Source organism: Callithrix jacchus, chromosome 13, assembly GCF_049354715.1.
Source record: "Callithrix jacchus isolate 240 chromosome 13, calJac240_pri, whole genome shotgun sequence".
In the NCBI taxonomy this organism is placed as follows: domain Eukaryota; kingdom Metazoa; phylum Chordata; class Mammalia; order Primates; family Cebidae; genus Callithrix; species Callithrix jacchus.
Genome location: NC_133514.1, coordinates 112,349,205 through 112,365,017, shown reverse-complemented (window position 1 = coordinate 112,365,017; position 15,813 = coordinate 112,349,205). Strand labels below are relative to the sequence as shown.

At 37.3% G+C, this 15,813-nt stretch overlaps 1 protein-coding gene across 1 annotated transcript in view; it reads right to left on the bottom strand.

The window, feature by feature from the left end:
• DOK6 (docking protein 6) overlaps positions 1-15,813 on the bottom strand; it is a 446,729-nt gene that overhangs the window by 103,139 nt on the left and 327,777 nt on the right. The window contains exon 6 of the mRNA XM_002757321.7: positions 883-1,021. Coding sequence (XP_002757367.1) covers positions 883-1,021 — 139 coding nt within the window. The remainder of the gene's footprint in view (positions 1-882; positions 1,022-15,813) is intronic.

The following is a 15,813-nucleotide window of genomic DNA, read 5'->3' as shown; positions in this document are numbered from 1 at the left end:
TTTCTTTAAAAAAATTTATACTTCAAAATATTTCATAGAATTTTAGAAATGAAAACTAAGATAACAGTAACGTAAAACGTCATTGTCTTAAACTAGAATAGACTTATTGATGTTTCACAAAGAGAATTATAGATGCTTCCCAAACACCAACTGTCCTTCCCTAGATGAACTCTAACGCATCATTATAAATCCTAGAAAGTAATACTCATCTCTTAAGATTATAATCAAGTCATTCCACTGTTGCTTTTTAAGCAAATTGGTAGTAAAGCTTATTATTTTTTAGCTAGTCATATTGATAGAATTTACTACTTTAGATTCTTTACTAGATTATTTTTTAGCTTGATCCTAAAACTGGAGTACAGTTCTAGGACAAGACAAGAGACAAATTATTCTGTTGGCAACCAGCATAAGCTCCTTCTGCAAACATTTGATTACATATACACAGAAAGAGCTAGAAGTTTTAGAGCACCTAGGATATACATAAAGATTAAAAAAGATGGAACCCTTTCCGGTGAGAACTTAATCTTCCTAGTTATTTTAAGCCATATTTAAATCTCAGATTGTCCAACAGCATGTGGGGACATGTAGACAACACTGCTTCTTATTTCATTATGCAAGCCACTCTCTTTGACTTCCAAGGCAACAGGCCTTATATAGGTAGATGCCAGAAGTGCAGGGCTCACAGTTAGTGGCCACAAATAACTTCTTCTGTGACATATTGAGTGGGATATTAGAAAGATGAGAGGTTAGGGTAAGCCCTCATGATCAGGGAAGGGTGTACACTGAGGCATTGACGTGAATGGCCCCACACATCCACGGTGCACATCAGACCTCAGTGACATTCATTTCCAAGCTGATAGGTTACCAGGGAAAGGGCCTTACCCGGGCCTTCTGCTCCATCTCTAGCATTAATCTTTCATGTTGCTCAGCTATGGCCAGTGTCGCAGAATGGACCTTCTGATAGATCATTTCTCCTTCCCTTGTTTGAAAAGTGAATAGTCCTTCTCCTGTGTCGCACATTCTGTGAGAATAGAGACAGAGGAAAGAGATGGGTCTCCGTGTGTTCAAGTGCGTCACCGTTTTCCACGTAATCAGTGCCCTTGCCCTTTTGCCTCCTCCTCCTGACCACCATGGGAGTTAGTAAGGCTGATTCAGCCGCGACCAAACCCACCAAAAGATGCAACTTTAAACGGTATATGAAGACGAAACTAAAAATAAAAATCCATGTATATTCGGATGTTTAAAAATGAAGCATTCATAACAATGTAGAGGCACAGAAAAAAGTGATTTAGCTCTGGCAGTGGATGATTTCCAACATTTAATGCATAAAAATAAATAGATATTTTCTTTAAGGATGTTTGCCTTGTAACATAATAGCACAACTACCTATAAGTTGATAGCTCTTGAAATTTAAAGAACTTATGATAAATCCCCAATTTTATACTTACTGGAACAAGGAGAAACTATAAAATTTCAGTACACTTTAGTTTTACATATTTTTTAGTTTATGGATTTACACATACAGGCTGAATCTTTTATTTAAACTTAGTTCTTAGGCAAATCTTGGTATAACCTGGGGCACAACAAGGCAGAAAGGAAACTCTATTTGGATATGAGAATATCTGGTTGAAACTTTGGCTCTGCCACTTACCAGCAATTGACCCTGGGAATGTTACTCAACTTGGTAGTACCCACTTTCCACACCTCTAAAGTAGGACTAATAATGAGCCCAAGATCCTTATGAAAGTTAAAAGAGTTGATCCAAAAACATTTAGCGTTGCTTAGCCCACATTAAGTGCTCAAAAATGTTAGCTGTTACTAATTTCATCACTGGAAAAGTCTAAATATCTACCACAGAGAAATGACTAGATTAATTACAGTATTTTCATCTGCCATTATGATACACACTATTATGCTATCATGATACGATATTATGGACAAATGTTACGCAACTGTCACTGTCATTTCTGAGTGTACATAATAAAATTTGTATGTCAATTCAGGGAAAAATCAGAATGCAGATTCTTTTTCAACTAATTAGAATTACTTTTTAAAAACTTTTTTTTATTGGAGAAACTCCGCTGACTAGTTGTTATTCAGCAGGATTATAGATAAGTTTCATTAACAGAGACTAACTCTAAAATGGAAAATACTTTAATATTTTAAGCTAGCTTTTAAAAAATCATTGAATGTTTTCAGAAAGACCCACCCATTATCAATATGCTAATATTTGGATACTGGATATTAACTGGATTTCTGTGTCGAGTTTCAGGTTATAATATCAAGCAATTTTCAAGTTATAACATCAAAATATTCATGAGGAGAAACTAAGCACCAAAAAGATTTTAGATTCTTCTCTATGATTCTCCAAGGAGTTTTCAATAGAAAAAAAAATGTCTCAAGTGGCTTCAGACGTTATAGAGGCTGCAGCTGCGATCCCTTAGGGCCCTACAGAGCCAGCACTTAGCTTCTCTGAAAGAGATCTTAATAAAATTCACCCAGCGTGAAATGGAAAGTCTGGGGGAACAATAAGGAGTTTTCACAAAGTGAAACAAATGAGCTTTCTTTGATTCAGAGGAGTAAGGAGCAGCAGCAACAGAACCATTGATAAGTACGGAGTGCATCTTGTTTGAGGCTGAGCTTTGTTTATAGTCATCTGAAAAACAGTGCTTATTAGCCTTTGGAAATGAGATAATGAAAACACAAATTGTTATTTCAGTCAGTCATTGAGATGTAAAGCTCCAGTGCTTGTCCGCTTCCTGGGATTTAACTCTGCCCCGTGCAGAAGCTTGCATGCTTACAGGAGGGATTTTGGTCTATGAAATAAAAACTACTGTAAACTTCATTTTTTGATCATGAAATAAGTCATTTAAAGCAGCATAAAAAGCAAAGAAACTTTAGGTAGAAAATGCTTTCTTCAGAGTTTGTACCTAAGCCTAGATGAAGCTCATATTTATTTTCAGCCATGTTGGAATCAATGGGCTAGGTGACATGGTTTGGCTCTGTGTCCCCACCCAAATTTCATCCTGAATTGTAATTCCCATGTGTCGAGGGAGGGACCTGTAATCCCCACCGTGGGAGGGGGGGAAGGAGGCGACTGGATCATGGGGTGGTTTGTACCATGCTGCTCTCCTGATAGTGAGTTCTCGTGAGATCTGATGGCTTGTAAGTGTTTGGAAGTTCCTGCTTTGCTGTTCTCTCTCCTTCCACCATGTGAAGAAGGTCCTTGCTTCCTTTTCACTTCCTGTCATGACTGTAAGTTTCCTGAAGCCTCTGCAGCCATGTGCAACCGAGTCAAGTCTCTTTCCTTTTCAAATTACCCGGTCGTGGCCATTTCTTTACAGGAGTGTGAAAAAGGACTAACAGTCTAGGTGTCTCTTGTTATTGTTTAAAATGTGTTCTTTAGGGGCTCTTAGGAAACAGAATGCTTCATATCTGTCTAAATAGTCTTGAGGTAGTGAGCCAATACTAGAGAAGAAAATTAGGAGAAAGAAGAAATAATTTAGATGGCATTTGACTTGCTCCTCAAAGCACGGTCGACAAATCAGCAGCATCTGCCTGCTTGGGAGCTTGTCCAGACTGTTAAACTTGAATCTGCATTTAACACATCCCCAGGTGACCCCCACACACATTAGAGTTTGATAATGACTGGACTACAGAACCTTCTCCACAGGTCACCATTTCATCGAGGAGGAGTGAGAGATGACACATGGGACCCACAGGAGGAGAAATTAGAAGCTGTATTTGTACAGCATTTTAAAGACTGTGATCCATAAAACAAATGTTAGAAAGAAATATGACAAAAAGAGCAAATGAACCCAAAGAATTATTTCCTTAACTTGGGAAAAGCTAAAACAGAGGTGTTAGTTACATCTAAACCCTCTGACTCCCTTGCCAACAAGATACACATTCCTCAATTGCATTTATTGTGAATAAGGGAAAATAGGGATGACATATTTGTCCTTACCTCAAACTAAAATTCTATTGATATTTGCAGACAATTGGAGATGTAATCTCTTTATATCTAACAATGTCTCTGTACAAAATGAATTTTTTTTATCAAAAACAGAATGTTGGATAATATAATCTGAGGTTTCTTTCAGCTCTGAGGAATATTCTAGAGCCTTATAAAAATTCTAAGAGGTAAACAGAACTGCCACATTTGTTTCCAGAATTTTCTTTATTTTTGTTTGTTTTTGACACTGTGATATAGGAAAATCATAACAATATGGGATTCAAAAGACTAAGGCACCAATTTCAACCACAATGCTCTAGCCTGTCATATAAATTTATATATTTTTCAAGTAACTACTACAACCTAGGCACTGTTTGAAGCCTGAGCTACCATGGAGATATGTGCTACCAGGGAGAAGTTTAGGGCCATGAGGAAGGCAATGGGGGATTAATGTGAGCCAGTTATTTTACTTATTAAACTCGGCAACAGGATTTTATTAGTATTTTTTTTAATTAAGTGAAGTAATGCATGTGATAGTTGGCAGGAAAGAGTTAATTTAGTAGGCCCCAGTTGGTTATTCAAACCTTGCACATTCTTCATTCCCAATTTTAGGATGGCCTATGGCTGCCTTCTGGGATATGATCTCTGGGCCTTTGGGACATTCTGCCTATTTCTGTAAGTCTGAGACCTTTGACCATGCTGTATCCATTTTACCATATATATTTATCCCAACAAGAGACAGCCTAGCGGGAATGCCTGTCTTTACTCTGAGGGAGCCTGTGTAGCTGAGTCAGTCCTAGGGCTGCTGCATGCCTACGTGACTGACCCCCAACGAAAACCTTGGACATCGCGGCTCAGCGAACTTCTCTGGTTTATGGCACTGCATGTGTTGTCACATGTCATTGCTGAGAGAATTAAGGGTGTCCTCATATAACCCCACTGTGAGGGGCCTTGGAAGTTTTTGCTTGGACTCTTCCTGGTCTTTATCCCTTGTGACTTAACTCTTTGCTGATTTTAATCTTATTTCTCATGGTGGTGAACCAAACTGTGAGCACAGTGTGTTTTTCTGAGTCTTGTGAGTCTTCTAGAGAAGTATTGAGCTGGAGGCTGGCCTTGGGAACCCTTCCATCTGACACTGCCAACATGTGCTAAGGAGTCAATATATTTTAATGTAGTAAGAATGTAAAATTCCCAGTCTTTTCCCTAAATGTCTGTTTTTCAAATTACATTCCTTTATGGAATCTAAGAATATCCTCTTTATCCAGCTTTACCACTCACATCCAGAATCACTTGAAATAACAGTACTGTTGACTTATCTCTGCTATGTTCTAATAAATAAAAAATAACCAAGGATCATGTGGATGTATATATTTGAAGGAAGCTGAACTCCAAAGGAGGTGCTCCTTTTTAGTTGCCTTCAAGGACAGAATCAGCCCTAACATGCCGCATGGAGGAATTTTCTGGAGAAAAAATTCCTAGCATTGAACTACTAGACCATGCCCTCCTTTTCTTGTCTGTAACTCTCAAACTTGGCTCTCTATGAAGACGTGACTTTGAAATGTCACTCTTTCTTCCCACATGTGTGAAAGAAATTTACCAAGTCAAAAATTATGAAAACACTTGACTTAAAAAAGTAAGTGTAGACACTTTAAAATAACTTTTTGTGGGTCTCTAGATAAAATTTTGCTACAGATGAATTCATTGACATCTGGCAATTTTGCCCATCTTCACAGCTGTATGATTCCATTCTCACTAAGTTTTGCAATGTTGTATACATATTTAATAACCAAATATTTATTCTCCATGCACACAGAAATTTTAAACTCTCAGTAACGGGGTAGAGCAGGAGCATGTTCCTAAAAACCCAGTGGTATTTCTATTCAGTATTTAAAATTTAATGTTTAATTATAGAACATAATGAAATTCTTCAAAGCACAGCTTTTCCACAGAGCAGTTAAAACCAATTAACACTTTTATTCTGTTAACAGTTTAATCTTTATTGTCATTTAACGATGCTAGAATTTTACTTTTTTTTAGCTGCTATGAGAAGATCGGTTACTCTGAGTCAGACTGTGATCTAAGAAACTGAGCAAAATGGAGAAACAGAATAAAGCAACAGTGCAGAAAGTCAAAAAATAGACCCAGTTCACATAATAAACCTATGGTCAGAGTAGAGTTTCAAATCAGTAGGGAAAAGCTGAATCCATGTCTTTTCCTCCATTGATATAAATTCCAAAGAAAGCAAATGGGGAAAAAAGTGCTACAAGAAAATATCGAAGAATTTATACAAACTCAGAAAGGAGAAGAGATTTCAAGAGAAGGTTCAAACAAAAAAGTGACAGAAGGAAAAGACGGATGAATCTGCCTTTGAAAATCCTATTTAAAAATAATAGAAATTATAAGATACCATAAGTCAAAAACTAGAAAAAGACTGAAATTCACAACACTAATTTCTCTTGTTTCATTTAGCAACATAATTTAGAAATTCAACTACTCCAGTAGTAGTCATAATAGTATAGTAGTAGTATTCAGCGAGGGTTTACACACAATTTTTTAAATGCTCAAAGAACTCTATGAAAAAATTACTAAAAGTAACTTTCAGGTAAAGCAATATGTAGCTTGTGCTAATATTTGTGTAAAAAATGTGTGGGACAAAATTTCAGTTAAACAGGAATAAGTTGAAGGGATTTATCATATAACATGGTGACTATAGTTAAAAAAATATATTATATACTTAAAAATACACAGAGGGTAGATAAATGTTCCTCACCATGGAAAATGATGACTATGTGAGGTGATGCATATGTTAGCTAGCTAGATTTAATCATTCCACATTTATATACTTCAAAATATCATGTTGTATACAATAAATACAATTTATGTCAATGTAAATGTGCATGGGAAGAATTTACATGCATCTTGGCACATATGTACACTAAACTCTGGAAGAATGTACAAAAACTACTAACAGTGCTATTTACTGGGGCAAAGTGAAACAGATGGCGTATAAGTGTAGAAGCAAACATTTTCACTAATACCTCTTTACATAAATGGTAAAGTAAGGAAATGTTATAGATGTATGATTTTTTTTTTCCATAAAGACAAAGTCTTACTCTATTGCCCAGGCTGGAGTGCAGAGGCATGCTTATTGCTCAATGCAGCACTGAATCCTGGGTTCGAGCAGTCTGTCCACCTCGGCCTCCTGAGTAGCTGTGACTACAGGCTCACAACACCATGTACCCCCAATCTCCCTCTCTCTCTGCCATAGTAAGACATGCTTGCTTCCTCTTCTGCCATGATTGTAAGTTTCCAGAGGCCTCCCAGCTATGTTTCTTGTTAAGCCCGTTAAGAACTGTGAGTCAAGTAAACCTCTTTTCTTCATTAATTACTCAGTCTCAGTTCTTTATAGCAGTGTGAGAATGGACTAATACACATGCCTACAAGGAAATTCTGGTTTTAGTCTGGGCTCTGCTGCCAATTAGCTTTGTGGAATACCACTTGGCCCCCTCTAAAATTAAACTTGTAAATGAAAGAGTTAACATAAACCATCTCTAAAATAGACATTTGTGCCCAAACTCTATCAATTCTTCCACCTGTGTACTCAGTGATGGCACAACTATAGTCACATTAGTTAAAATCTATCTACTCACATATTTTCAAAGTTTTCATTTTATATTGTTCTTTTTAAAAATTTAACTCAATAAGATGACTCATTGAGTCTCTCTGAACATCTGGAGTTTGGCTTTAGTAAATCTTTGAAAATATATACATACAAGATGCTCTTCTAGTTACCCTACTTTATGCCTCAGAAATTCAGAATCAAAACACCCACCATGTGAAGATGTCATGTAAATTATAAGAGTTTAATTACAATTACTGCCATTATCCTAATTATATGGTTACATGTTAACAAGGATTTAATGGAAAAAATTAAAAAGATGACTTTATCTTTGCCCTGTATATATAGCTCCTGGAGGCTTTATTGTAAACATACCAGATATTCCCTGACAATTAGGAATTATCACACTTTTAACTCCCAATGTCAATCACGAAAAGCACCCAGTGTATCCCCCTTAAATATTTGTTGATGAAAGCGAATGAAAATTATCAATATAGTGGCTACATAAAGAGTATTGATTTTACAGTTTCTGATAGTGAAAAAAAAGCAGAACAAAATATCAAAGAAACATTGTTTTGAAGAATGGTCCCTTGGTGCTGCTGTACTCTTCCAAATGGAGCGGATAAAATGGTTAAGTATGGAGAAGTGATGTTCTTATGTTTGCAGCTGGCATAGACTTGTTCTATTTTAAACTTGTTCGAAGGCGTCTGTGTGTATCGCATGGGTCAGCTACTGATCTGTACTCGCACCTGTTCTTGTGGTGAAGAGCTAATAACAAAAGAAGACAAGTAGAAACCTGAGTTCTGTCATTTAGGAAGTATACTTTCCTTTTAACGTGAATTTCACTGCCATGTTACGATCGGGACAGTTTTTAGTCTGTCCCAATTTTTATTAATATGTAGTCTCTAAATATGAGTATTTAGTATTAGAGTTATGCTTTTCTTTCACCATTTTGAGGGGAACCTAGAAAGAATTCTATTTCTTCAGAGCTAAAAGAGCATGTAATCAGGGTTTAAAATTATATTTTTATTCTTCTTTTGTTTTAAATATAGTTAAGATACTTTTTTAATCATGTGAAAGATCCTTTCAGCATTTCAATTGACTATAGAAGAAAGACAAAGTCTTATAGCCAAATGGAAAATAAATGCAAGACTGGATTTGATTTTATATTGACTAAGGCTCGACTTTTCTTCTCAGGTTATATTTATTCGTTTTGTCAACACAGTTCTGGACACCACCCACTTGTCTACTTGTCAGGCACTGTATTCTATTTTAGATTTTCAGAGAGAAACATATTATTTTTTCAATGGGAGATGTAATTTTTTTAAAATCATATTTTTAAAACCGTAAGTAATCACCATTCCTATGAATTACATTTGTTCTTACATATATGCATTTCACTTTCTATTGAAAAACTCTGAGCAGATGATTAGATAAACCTCTGTGGGGATTAAGAGGTTTTGAAGTGATGATCCTTACTGTGTGACAGTTTTCTCTACAGATCACTGATAGAGCACTACATTTTTTAAAAACTGGCATTATCAAAACAAGCTACCCAGTAAAACAACAAAACACAAATCATTCTAAGAAACTCATGGCAAATACCAACTGGTGTTATAAAAGATGTAGGCATATGTTTGATCTACTGACTTTTAAAGTTGTTAACATTTTGTTTTCATGTATTTATTGTAGAGCTGGGGCCTCTCCTGCTCAGACTGGCCTCAAACTCCTGGGCTTAGGAGATCCTCTCACCCTGGCCTCCCGAAGTGCTGAGATTACAGGTGTTTATCACATTCTGCCTAAGTGACCAATTTTTAATTTGTTTTGAAATAGAAATTAAAATTTACTGAAATGAACAACATGCATCTATGTAAGTTTTAAATATCAAAGAATTTCAAATGCAATTGCCTAGATGTTTTATAATTTCAAATGTCATCATTTCAGCTTAGATTTTTAAACTTAAATTTTTAACTTCATTTTAACACATTAAATTGTATTTCTTAAAATAATTTTCATTGAAAAAGTTAGTGAATAGTTTGAATTATCTTCAATATAGAAGCTAAGAAATGGAGTAAATATCTCCCTATCAAAAATAAAAGTATCAGTTTATATCGTTCCCTGATACTTTTGGTCTTCTCAGCTATGTAATGTTAGGCTCATCATGGTTCCTAATGAATTCTAGTTAATGCTAGTTAAGGAATGGACCAATCACTTCTGTTTCTCTTGCTGAATTAAGCATAGTACATAATCTGTATTATAGTACTCCTAATATCTCATTACCTTTATTTTTACATGAGTTTTTCCCAACTACACTTATTCCATGAAAATACAAGTAGATAGGAAGGAAAAGAAAACAGAAAAAATCTACAAAGGTTGGCAACTCAGTCCACAAAAGGGGATGTTGGTGTTTGAGGGAGGGTGGAGGGTTTCCACCCAGGATCCTGTAGAAGTCAGAGCAGACTGCTTGGTGGCTGCAAAAACAGGAACATTCCTAATTGTTTTGGCTTTTTACTTGTTTGTATCTCTTACTTTTATGTAGTGTATCTTTCCCTATTGAGTATCTTCCCTCTTGTCCTTCCATATTGATTTATGCTTTCTCTAAGCTTTCTGAAAAACCTTACCATGTTTGTTCTTCCCATCATCTTAACGTGTATTTATTTTATTCTTATTTCTTCCTATGGCTTCCTTCTTTGACCTTTAAGGAGTCTTTTTGTTGAAAGCCTTTATTAGATTTTGCAATAAAACTTTTAGAGCCACTCCATGTTCTTAAATTTGAGGATGACATGTTTTTTTTTAACCTATCTTCTGATTTGGTTGCTTCATAAGATCCCATTTTTTCACTTTTATCTGCCCTCACATTTGGAGGCATATATCCAGATTTGGCATTTGAACAGATTGTATGTGGGAATTTCCCTTGGCTGAGTGTATTTTTCACTTCAATGACAGCCAATTCCTCTTCTTTGGTTGGTTGGAGTCTCAACCAACATGCCAGAGTTGCTCCTAATCCTCATTTCTTACTGGTGCCCATCTACCTCATTTTGGGAATGAAACTGAAATAGTTTCCTACCTCCTGTTACACTCTGATTCTGTGAAAGAAAAAAATAGTAAAGTCTGGTCAAGCCTATCTCAGTTAATGTTTTGAAAATAAGACCTTTCCTTGACAATTGGGACATATATAATGATGGAAAAATAATTTCTTAATTTATGCTAATTCAGGTAATGGTAAAAAAGCAGAAACAATACAAAACTAGAGTCATTGAACAGAACCGAGAAAAAAAAAAAGCCATATTAAACTCACAAAATACAGAATCTTTGGTTGAAGTGAATCGACCTGTATTTAGTATTGTTGCTATTGTGTCAATTCATGAAATTTCACTGTGTTCTCGAGTTCTCCATCATTGGTCAACTTTTCATCTTTCTTTACATACTGTCTTCCTGATTACTGTTATTCACAATTATTGGTTTAACTACCACTGCGTGCTGACGGGAGATTCTTCGGAGTTTCTAAGCCTTATCCCTAACTATGTAGTATCTTAAAAGTAACTGAAATAAAAAATATCAAAAACTAGCTTTACATCAAGTCTGATTCCTTCCATTTTATTTTATAAATCGATGAATCATTTTTCTCATTTCCCAAGGAAAAGATGTGGGAATCATCATAAACGCTGTTTTCTGTTACTGAGTATCAGCTTCTGCCTCACTCCAGGCACAGAAATCTACACTCCAGCCCTTCCTAAACCATTTGGCATTCTCCTAATGAGCAGGTGCCTTTGCTCCTACTGTTCTCTGTGTCAGGAATCCTACTCAGTCCGTTTTTGCCTTTGATTTCATCCTCTCATACTCAGATCAAATATATATATATATATCATACACATATACATACATGCATGTGTATGTATTATGTATGTTTATATACATATGTGCATGTATATATGTGTATATATACATGTGTGTATATTATGTATATACATGTATATGTATATTATGTATATGTATATATATTTATGTGTGTATATATATGCATGTGTATAATATATGTATATGTATATTGGTCTGTTTCTCTAGAGGTTTCCTAACACAGCATGTATTTGTCTTCTGACTTCTCCAGCCCTCCTCTGAGCCCCTGATTGTGACCCTGGGGAGTTTATATGAGGGAACAGTAGGATGAGTGGGATGCACTGCAGGTGCTGTCCTTGTCACAAAAGTCATGATGGTGCTTGAAGGATCAAAAAATAGAAAAAAATGTATATTAAATGAAGACTTTTCTTCTGTTTTTGTGTTTGCATCACTATAGATATTGCTCTTCAAGATCCAGGTAGATATTCACTCCCTGAGCCAGCTTGTAGTTGAAAAATAAGAAAAAAAAAACTGCCCAGTAGGTCCAAGGAGACCTTTCCCCTTCTACAAACAGCTGCAGACACAGCAGGACTTGGGTAAAGGGGGCAGGGAATTACTGTAGTGGAATGGATTTTTTTTAGTATGCTAAGGACTTTTCTCCACTGAGAAATTATTGTGGACACTTTCCCCTAATCTACCAAGGACTTTTATTTGCCATGGAAAGTATTATTACAGGAAAAGAAATAGGAAGTCAACCTTTTCAGAGGAAGATTTGAGTACTAGCCAGGCCAACTTTGATGGATTTGTAAAAGCCAAATCTAAATGATTAAGTTAGCTTTGCTATAAATCAGAGCTAGAGGGAGATTAGAACATGATTTAAGAGGCAGCCTTGTTCCATCTGGACCTGGGTGACTGGGGCTGGGGGGCGGGGAGTTAGAAGCACTGGGTGAGACTTGTATATCCTGAAGTCTCTTATCTGAGTGAAAATTCTCTTATCTGAGTGAAAATTCTGGAGAATGCAGGAATGTGAAATAAATTGATCTCTAGATAGGTGAGCTAAAGGATACACTCCTGACCTCCCCAGTGCCTAAGTCTGGCTGCAGGGCATCAAAAAATTCCACTGTGGAGGACTGGAGTCAAACATCAGGGTGTGAGAACTCCAGGATTTATGAAACTGGCCAGAATCTCAGGGGTTTCAGTGGAGAGTGACAGCACATCCCTGCCAAGCCCAAATGAGATCAGTTATATTTATTACAACAGATGACAGCCTGGAACAGACCAGACCAGATGATGCTTGAATCTGGGGTTCCTTTTATTCATAAGGTCATGTAAGATTTTTGTGTGCTTAAACATCAAACTATAAAAAACTGGGAAGAAGGGGCAGAAAATAGTATCACACCAAGGTGAGTCATCTGAAAGGGGTGATTTAAAACGGCAAGTTGTAATTGTCCCCTTCCAGTGAGAAGGGATTCCTCAGAAATATTCAATAAGAAACAAAAATGTTACACTTTCTTAACCGAATCAAGTTGCGTTAAATTCTGGAACCTTTACAGTTGTAAAGCATCTGTAATTTCAAATAGCAAAACTTTCACTCCCTTGTCTATGAAAATTAACTAGCAAAGGTTTTCATTTATTGTAGATGCACATTTATATAGTCATCAGGTCAGATTTATAGTCTCTCCCTAAATTTGGGGAAAGAGTCCTTTTTCTACGTTTCTGCCCAGACATCTTTCTAATTATCTCACTACATCATTCCTGGTTTCTACAGTCACTGAGGCTGTGGAATGAACTGAATATATTTTATTGTGATTCACATGATCACTAAAGAGGCTCCTTCCATTGTCGGAAAGCCACACACACGAAGCCAAAATTTAAAATGTATTCTTAAATGTTGAGCATATAGGATCATATGTGCTAGAACAGGTGCTAATGACTTAGATTTCAGCCACTTCAAAAAAAAGTCTGCTATGGTCTGAATGTTTGTGTTCCCCCAAGTTCACATGTTGAAACCCTATTCTCAGTGTAATTATAGCGAGAGGTGAGGTTTTGGGGAGCTAATTAGGTCATGAGAGCAGAGCTCTCACGAATGGGATTAGTGCCCTTATCAAAGAGACCCAGGCCTGGTGCAATAGCTCACGCCTGTTAACCCAGCACTTTGGGAGGCCAAGGCAGGAGGATTGCTTGAGCCCAGTAGTTCGAGATCAGTCTAGACAACATAGTAAGACCCTGTTGCTGCAAAGAAATAAAAAAAAAACTTAGCCAGACATGGAGGCATGGACTTGTAGCCTCAACTACTTGGGAGGCCGAAGAGGGAGGATCACTTGAGGCTAAGAGGTCAAGGCTGCAGTGAGCTATGATGATGCCACTGGACTCCAGCCTGGGTGACAAAGTGAGACTCTGTCTCAATTTTTAAAAAAGATCACAAAATAAAACAAAAAGAGGCCCAAAGGACCTTGTTTGCCCTTCTACCATATGAGTTCACAGCATGAAGCTGCCACCTAGGAGGAGTGAGCTCCCACCACACACCAGATATGGCAGTACCTAGATCTTAAGTCTTCTCAGCCTCAAGAACTGTGACATATATATCTATGCTGCCTTGTTTATGGCATTTTATTATAGCAGTCCAAATGGACTAAGACCGTCCAACAATAGAAACAATAAAGCAAGTTCACTAGCGCGAGGCATATTTAGACATTGGAATCCTTTCTGCTGTGGTCATTCACACACGACATTAAAAGAGTTTGAATTTGGAGGCTAACCATATTTTCCCATGTGAGATTAACGCTTAGCCGGAAACTTGAGGAATGATATGGGGTGAGAAAGAGAGAGTAGCAAATAAAAGGTTAAAGAACAAAAAGGAGAATGGGAAAGGTCAGTAGTCAAATGGTGATAAATATCAAGGACTGAGTCCAGAGTGATTATTCAAATGAGCATTATTCAGTGCACAAGTTAGTTACAACCTGAAGACAGAAAACGGCCAAAGAAGCAAGAAAGGGGAAATCAAGTTAAATTTATAAAAACTATTTACAAAGTCTGATCCTCATGAGATATTCTAAACATCCCCCTCTCCAACCTGCCCATACTTCTGGCTGGGTGTACCGACTGCATTTCCCTGATAATGTAAGCTGCTGGCTGGTGAGACAGATTCTCCCTGCTGACTGACTTCATCTACAAGACACATGAGTATCCACTGGTGAGAGAAGTTCAGTTGTGAAAGAGAAGCAAAGGAAGGTGATGGGTCCTTAGTGAGGGTGCACAGCCTCTTCCTCCATTGGTAGCTCTCCATTTGGTGTTGCCTGACGCAAGGCACACTTTGTTTCAGATAGTCAGATTTCACAGCCTTCTGATTATGCTTAGATTAATGCTTAGCTGGAAACTGGAGGGGACTAAGTCTTTAATTTTAATACACTTCAGGGCCAGGCGGGGTGGTTCATGCCTATAATCCCAGCACTTTGGGAGGCTGAGGCCGGCAGATCACCTGAGGTCAGGAGTTCGAGATCAGCTTGGCCAACGTGGTGAAATCCCATCTCTACTAAAAATACAAAAATTAGCTGGATGTGGTGGCTCATGCCTGTAATCCCAGCTACTTGGAAGGTTGAGGCATGAGAATCATTTAGTCCAGGAGGCAGAGGCTGCAGTGAATGGAGATTGCGCCACTGCACTCCAGCCAGGATGACAGCGAGACTGTCTCAGTAAATACATAAATATTTAAAAAATAAAAATAAACACATTTCAGGTGATTTCTGCATATTTAAGTTTCAAACTACTACTTTGAGAGCAAACCCAAGGTAGCTTCCTGTTCTATTGAATGTGAGGAGAGAACCAGGGGCCGTGGGAAGCCTTCTCACAGGACCCAATTCTCATTAGCTTCTCATTCAACAAACGTTTATTCGTCACTCATTGCATGCGAGGCGCTCTGCCCAGCCAAATATGTGACTGCAGGCTGAAGGGTGGTGATCGGGAAAGCTGCCCAAACGAGTAAGATTCTGACGTTTCTTTGGAGTAGTTTATCCTCTGTCTACCACCTCCAGATCACCACGTCTCCACGACTGGACCCAAATAAAGTTATTTCATATTTCCAAAAATACCTTCAGTTATTAACACCTTCAGGAGAATTCAGGGGCTCTTGGTAGAAATGAATGAATCATGTACATAACTGAGAACTATTTATACAGAGTTTTGGTTTTCTGGAAAGGGTAATTTCAGGTATTTGGAAGTAAGAGCTATTACAATGTTGCTTTGACAAGCCCCTGGGCATCCATGACTATATCAGAGTCCTGGTGGGTCAGAAGAAGGAAAGGAAGCAGCGCTCATCAGTAGCAGACAATAGGAACTTAGCACTCCATTTAATTTTGGAGAGAGCTGGTCTAAGTGCCTCGGGTATTTTAACAACTGTATCCTC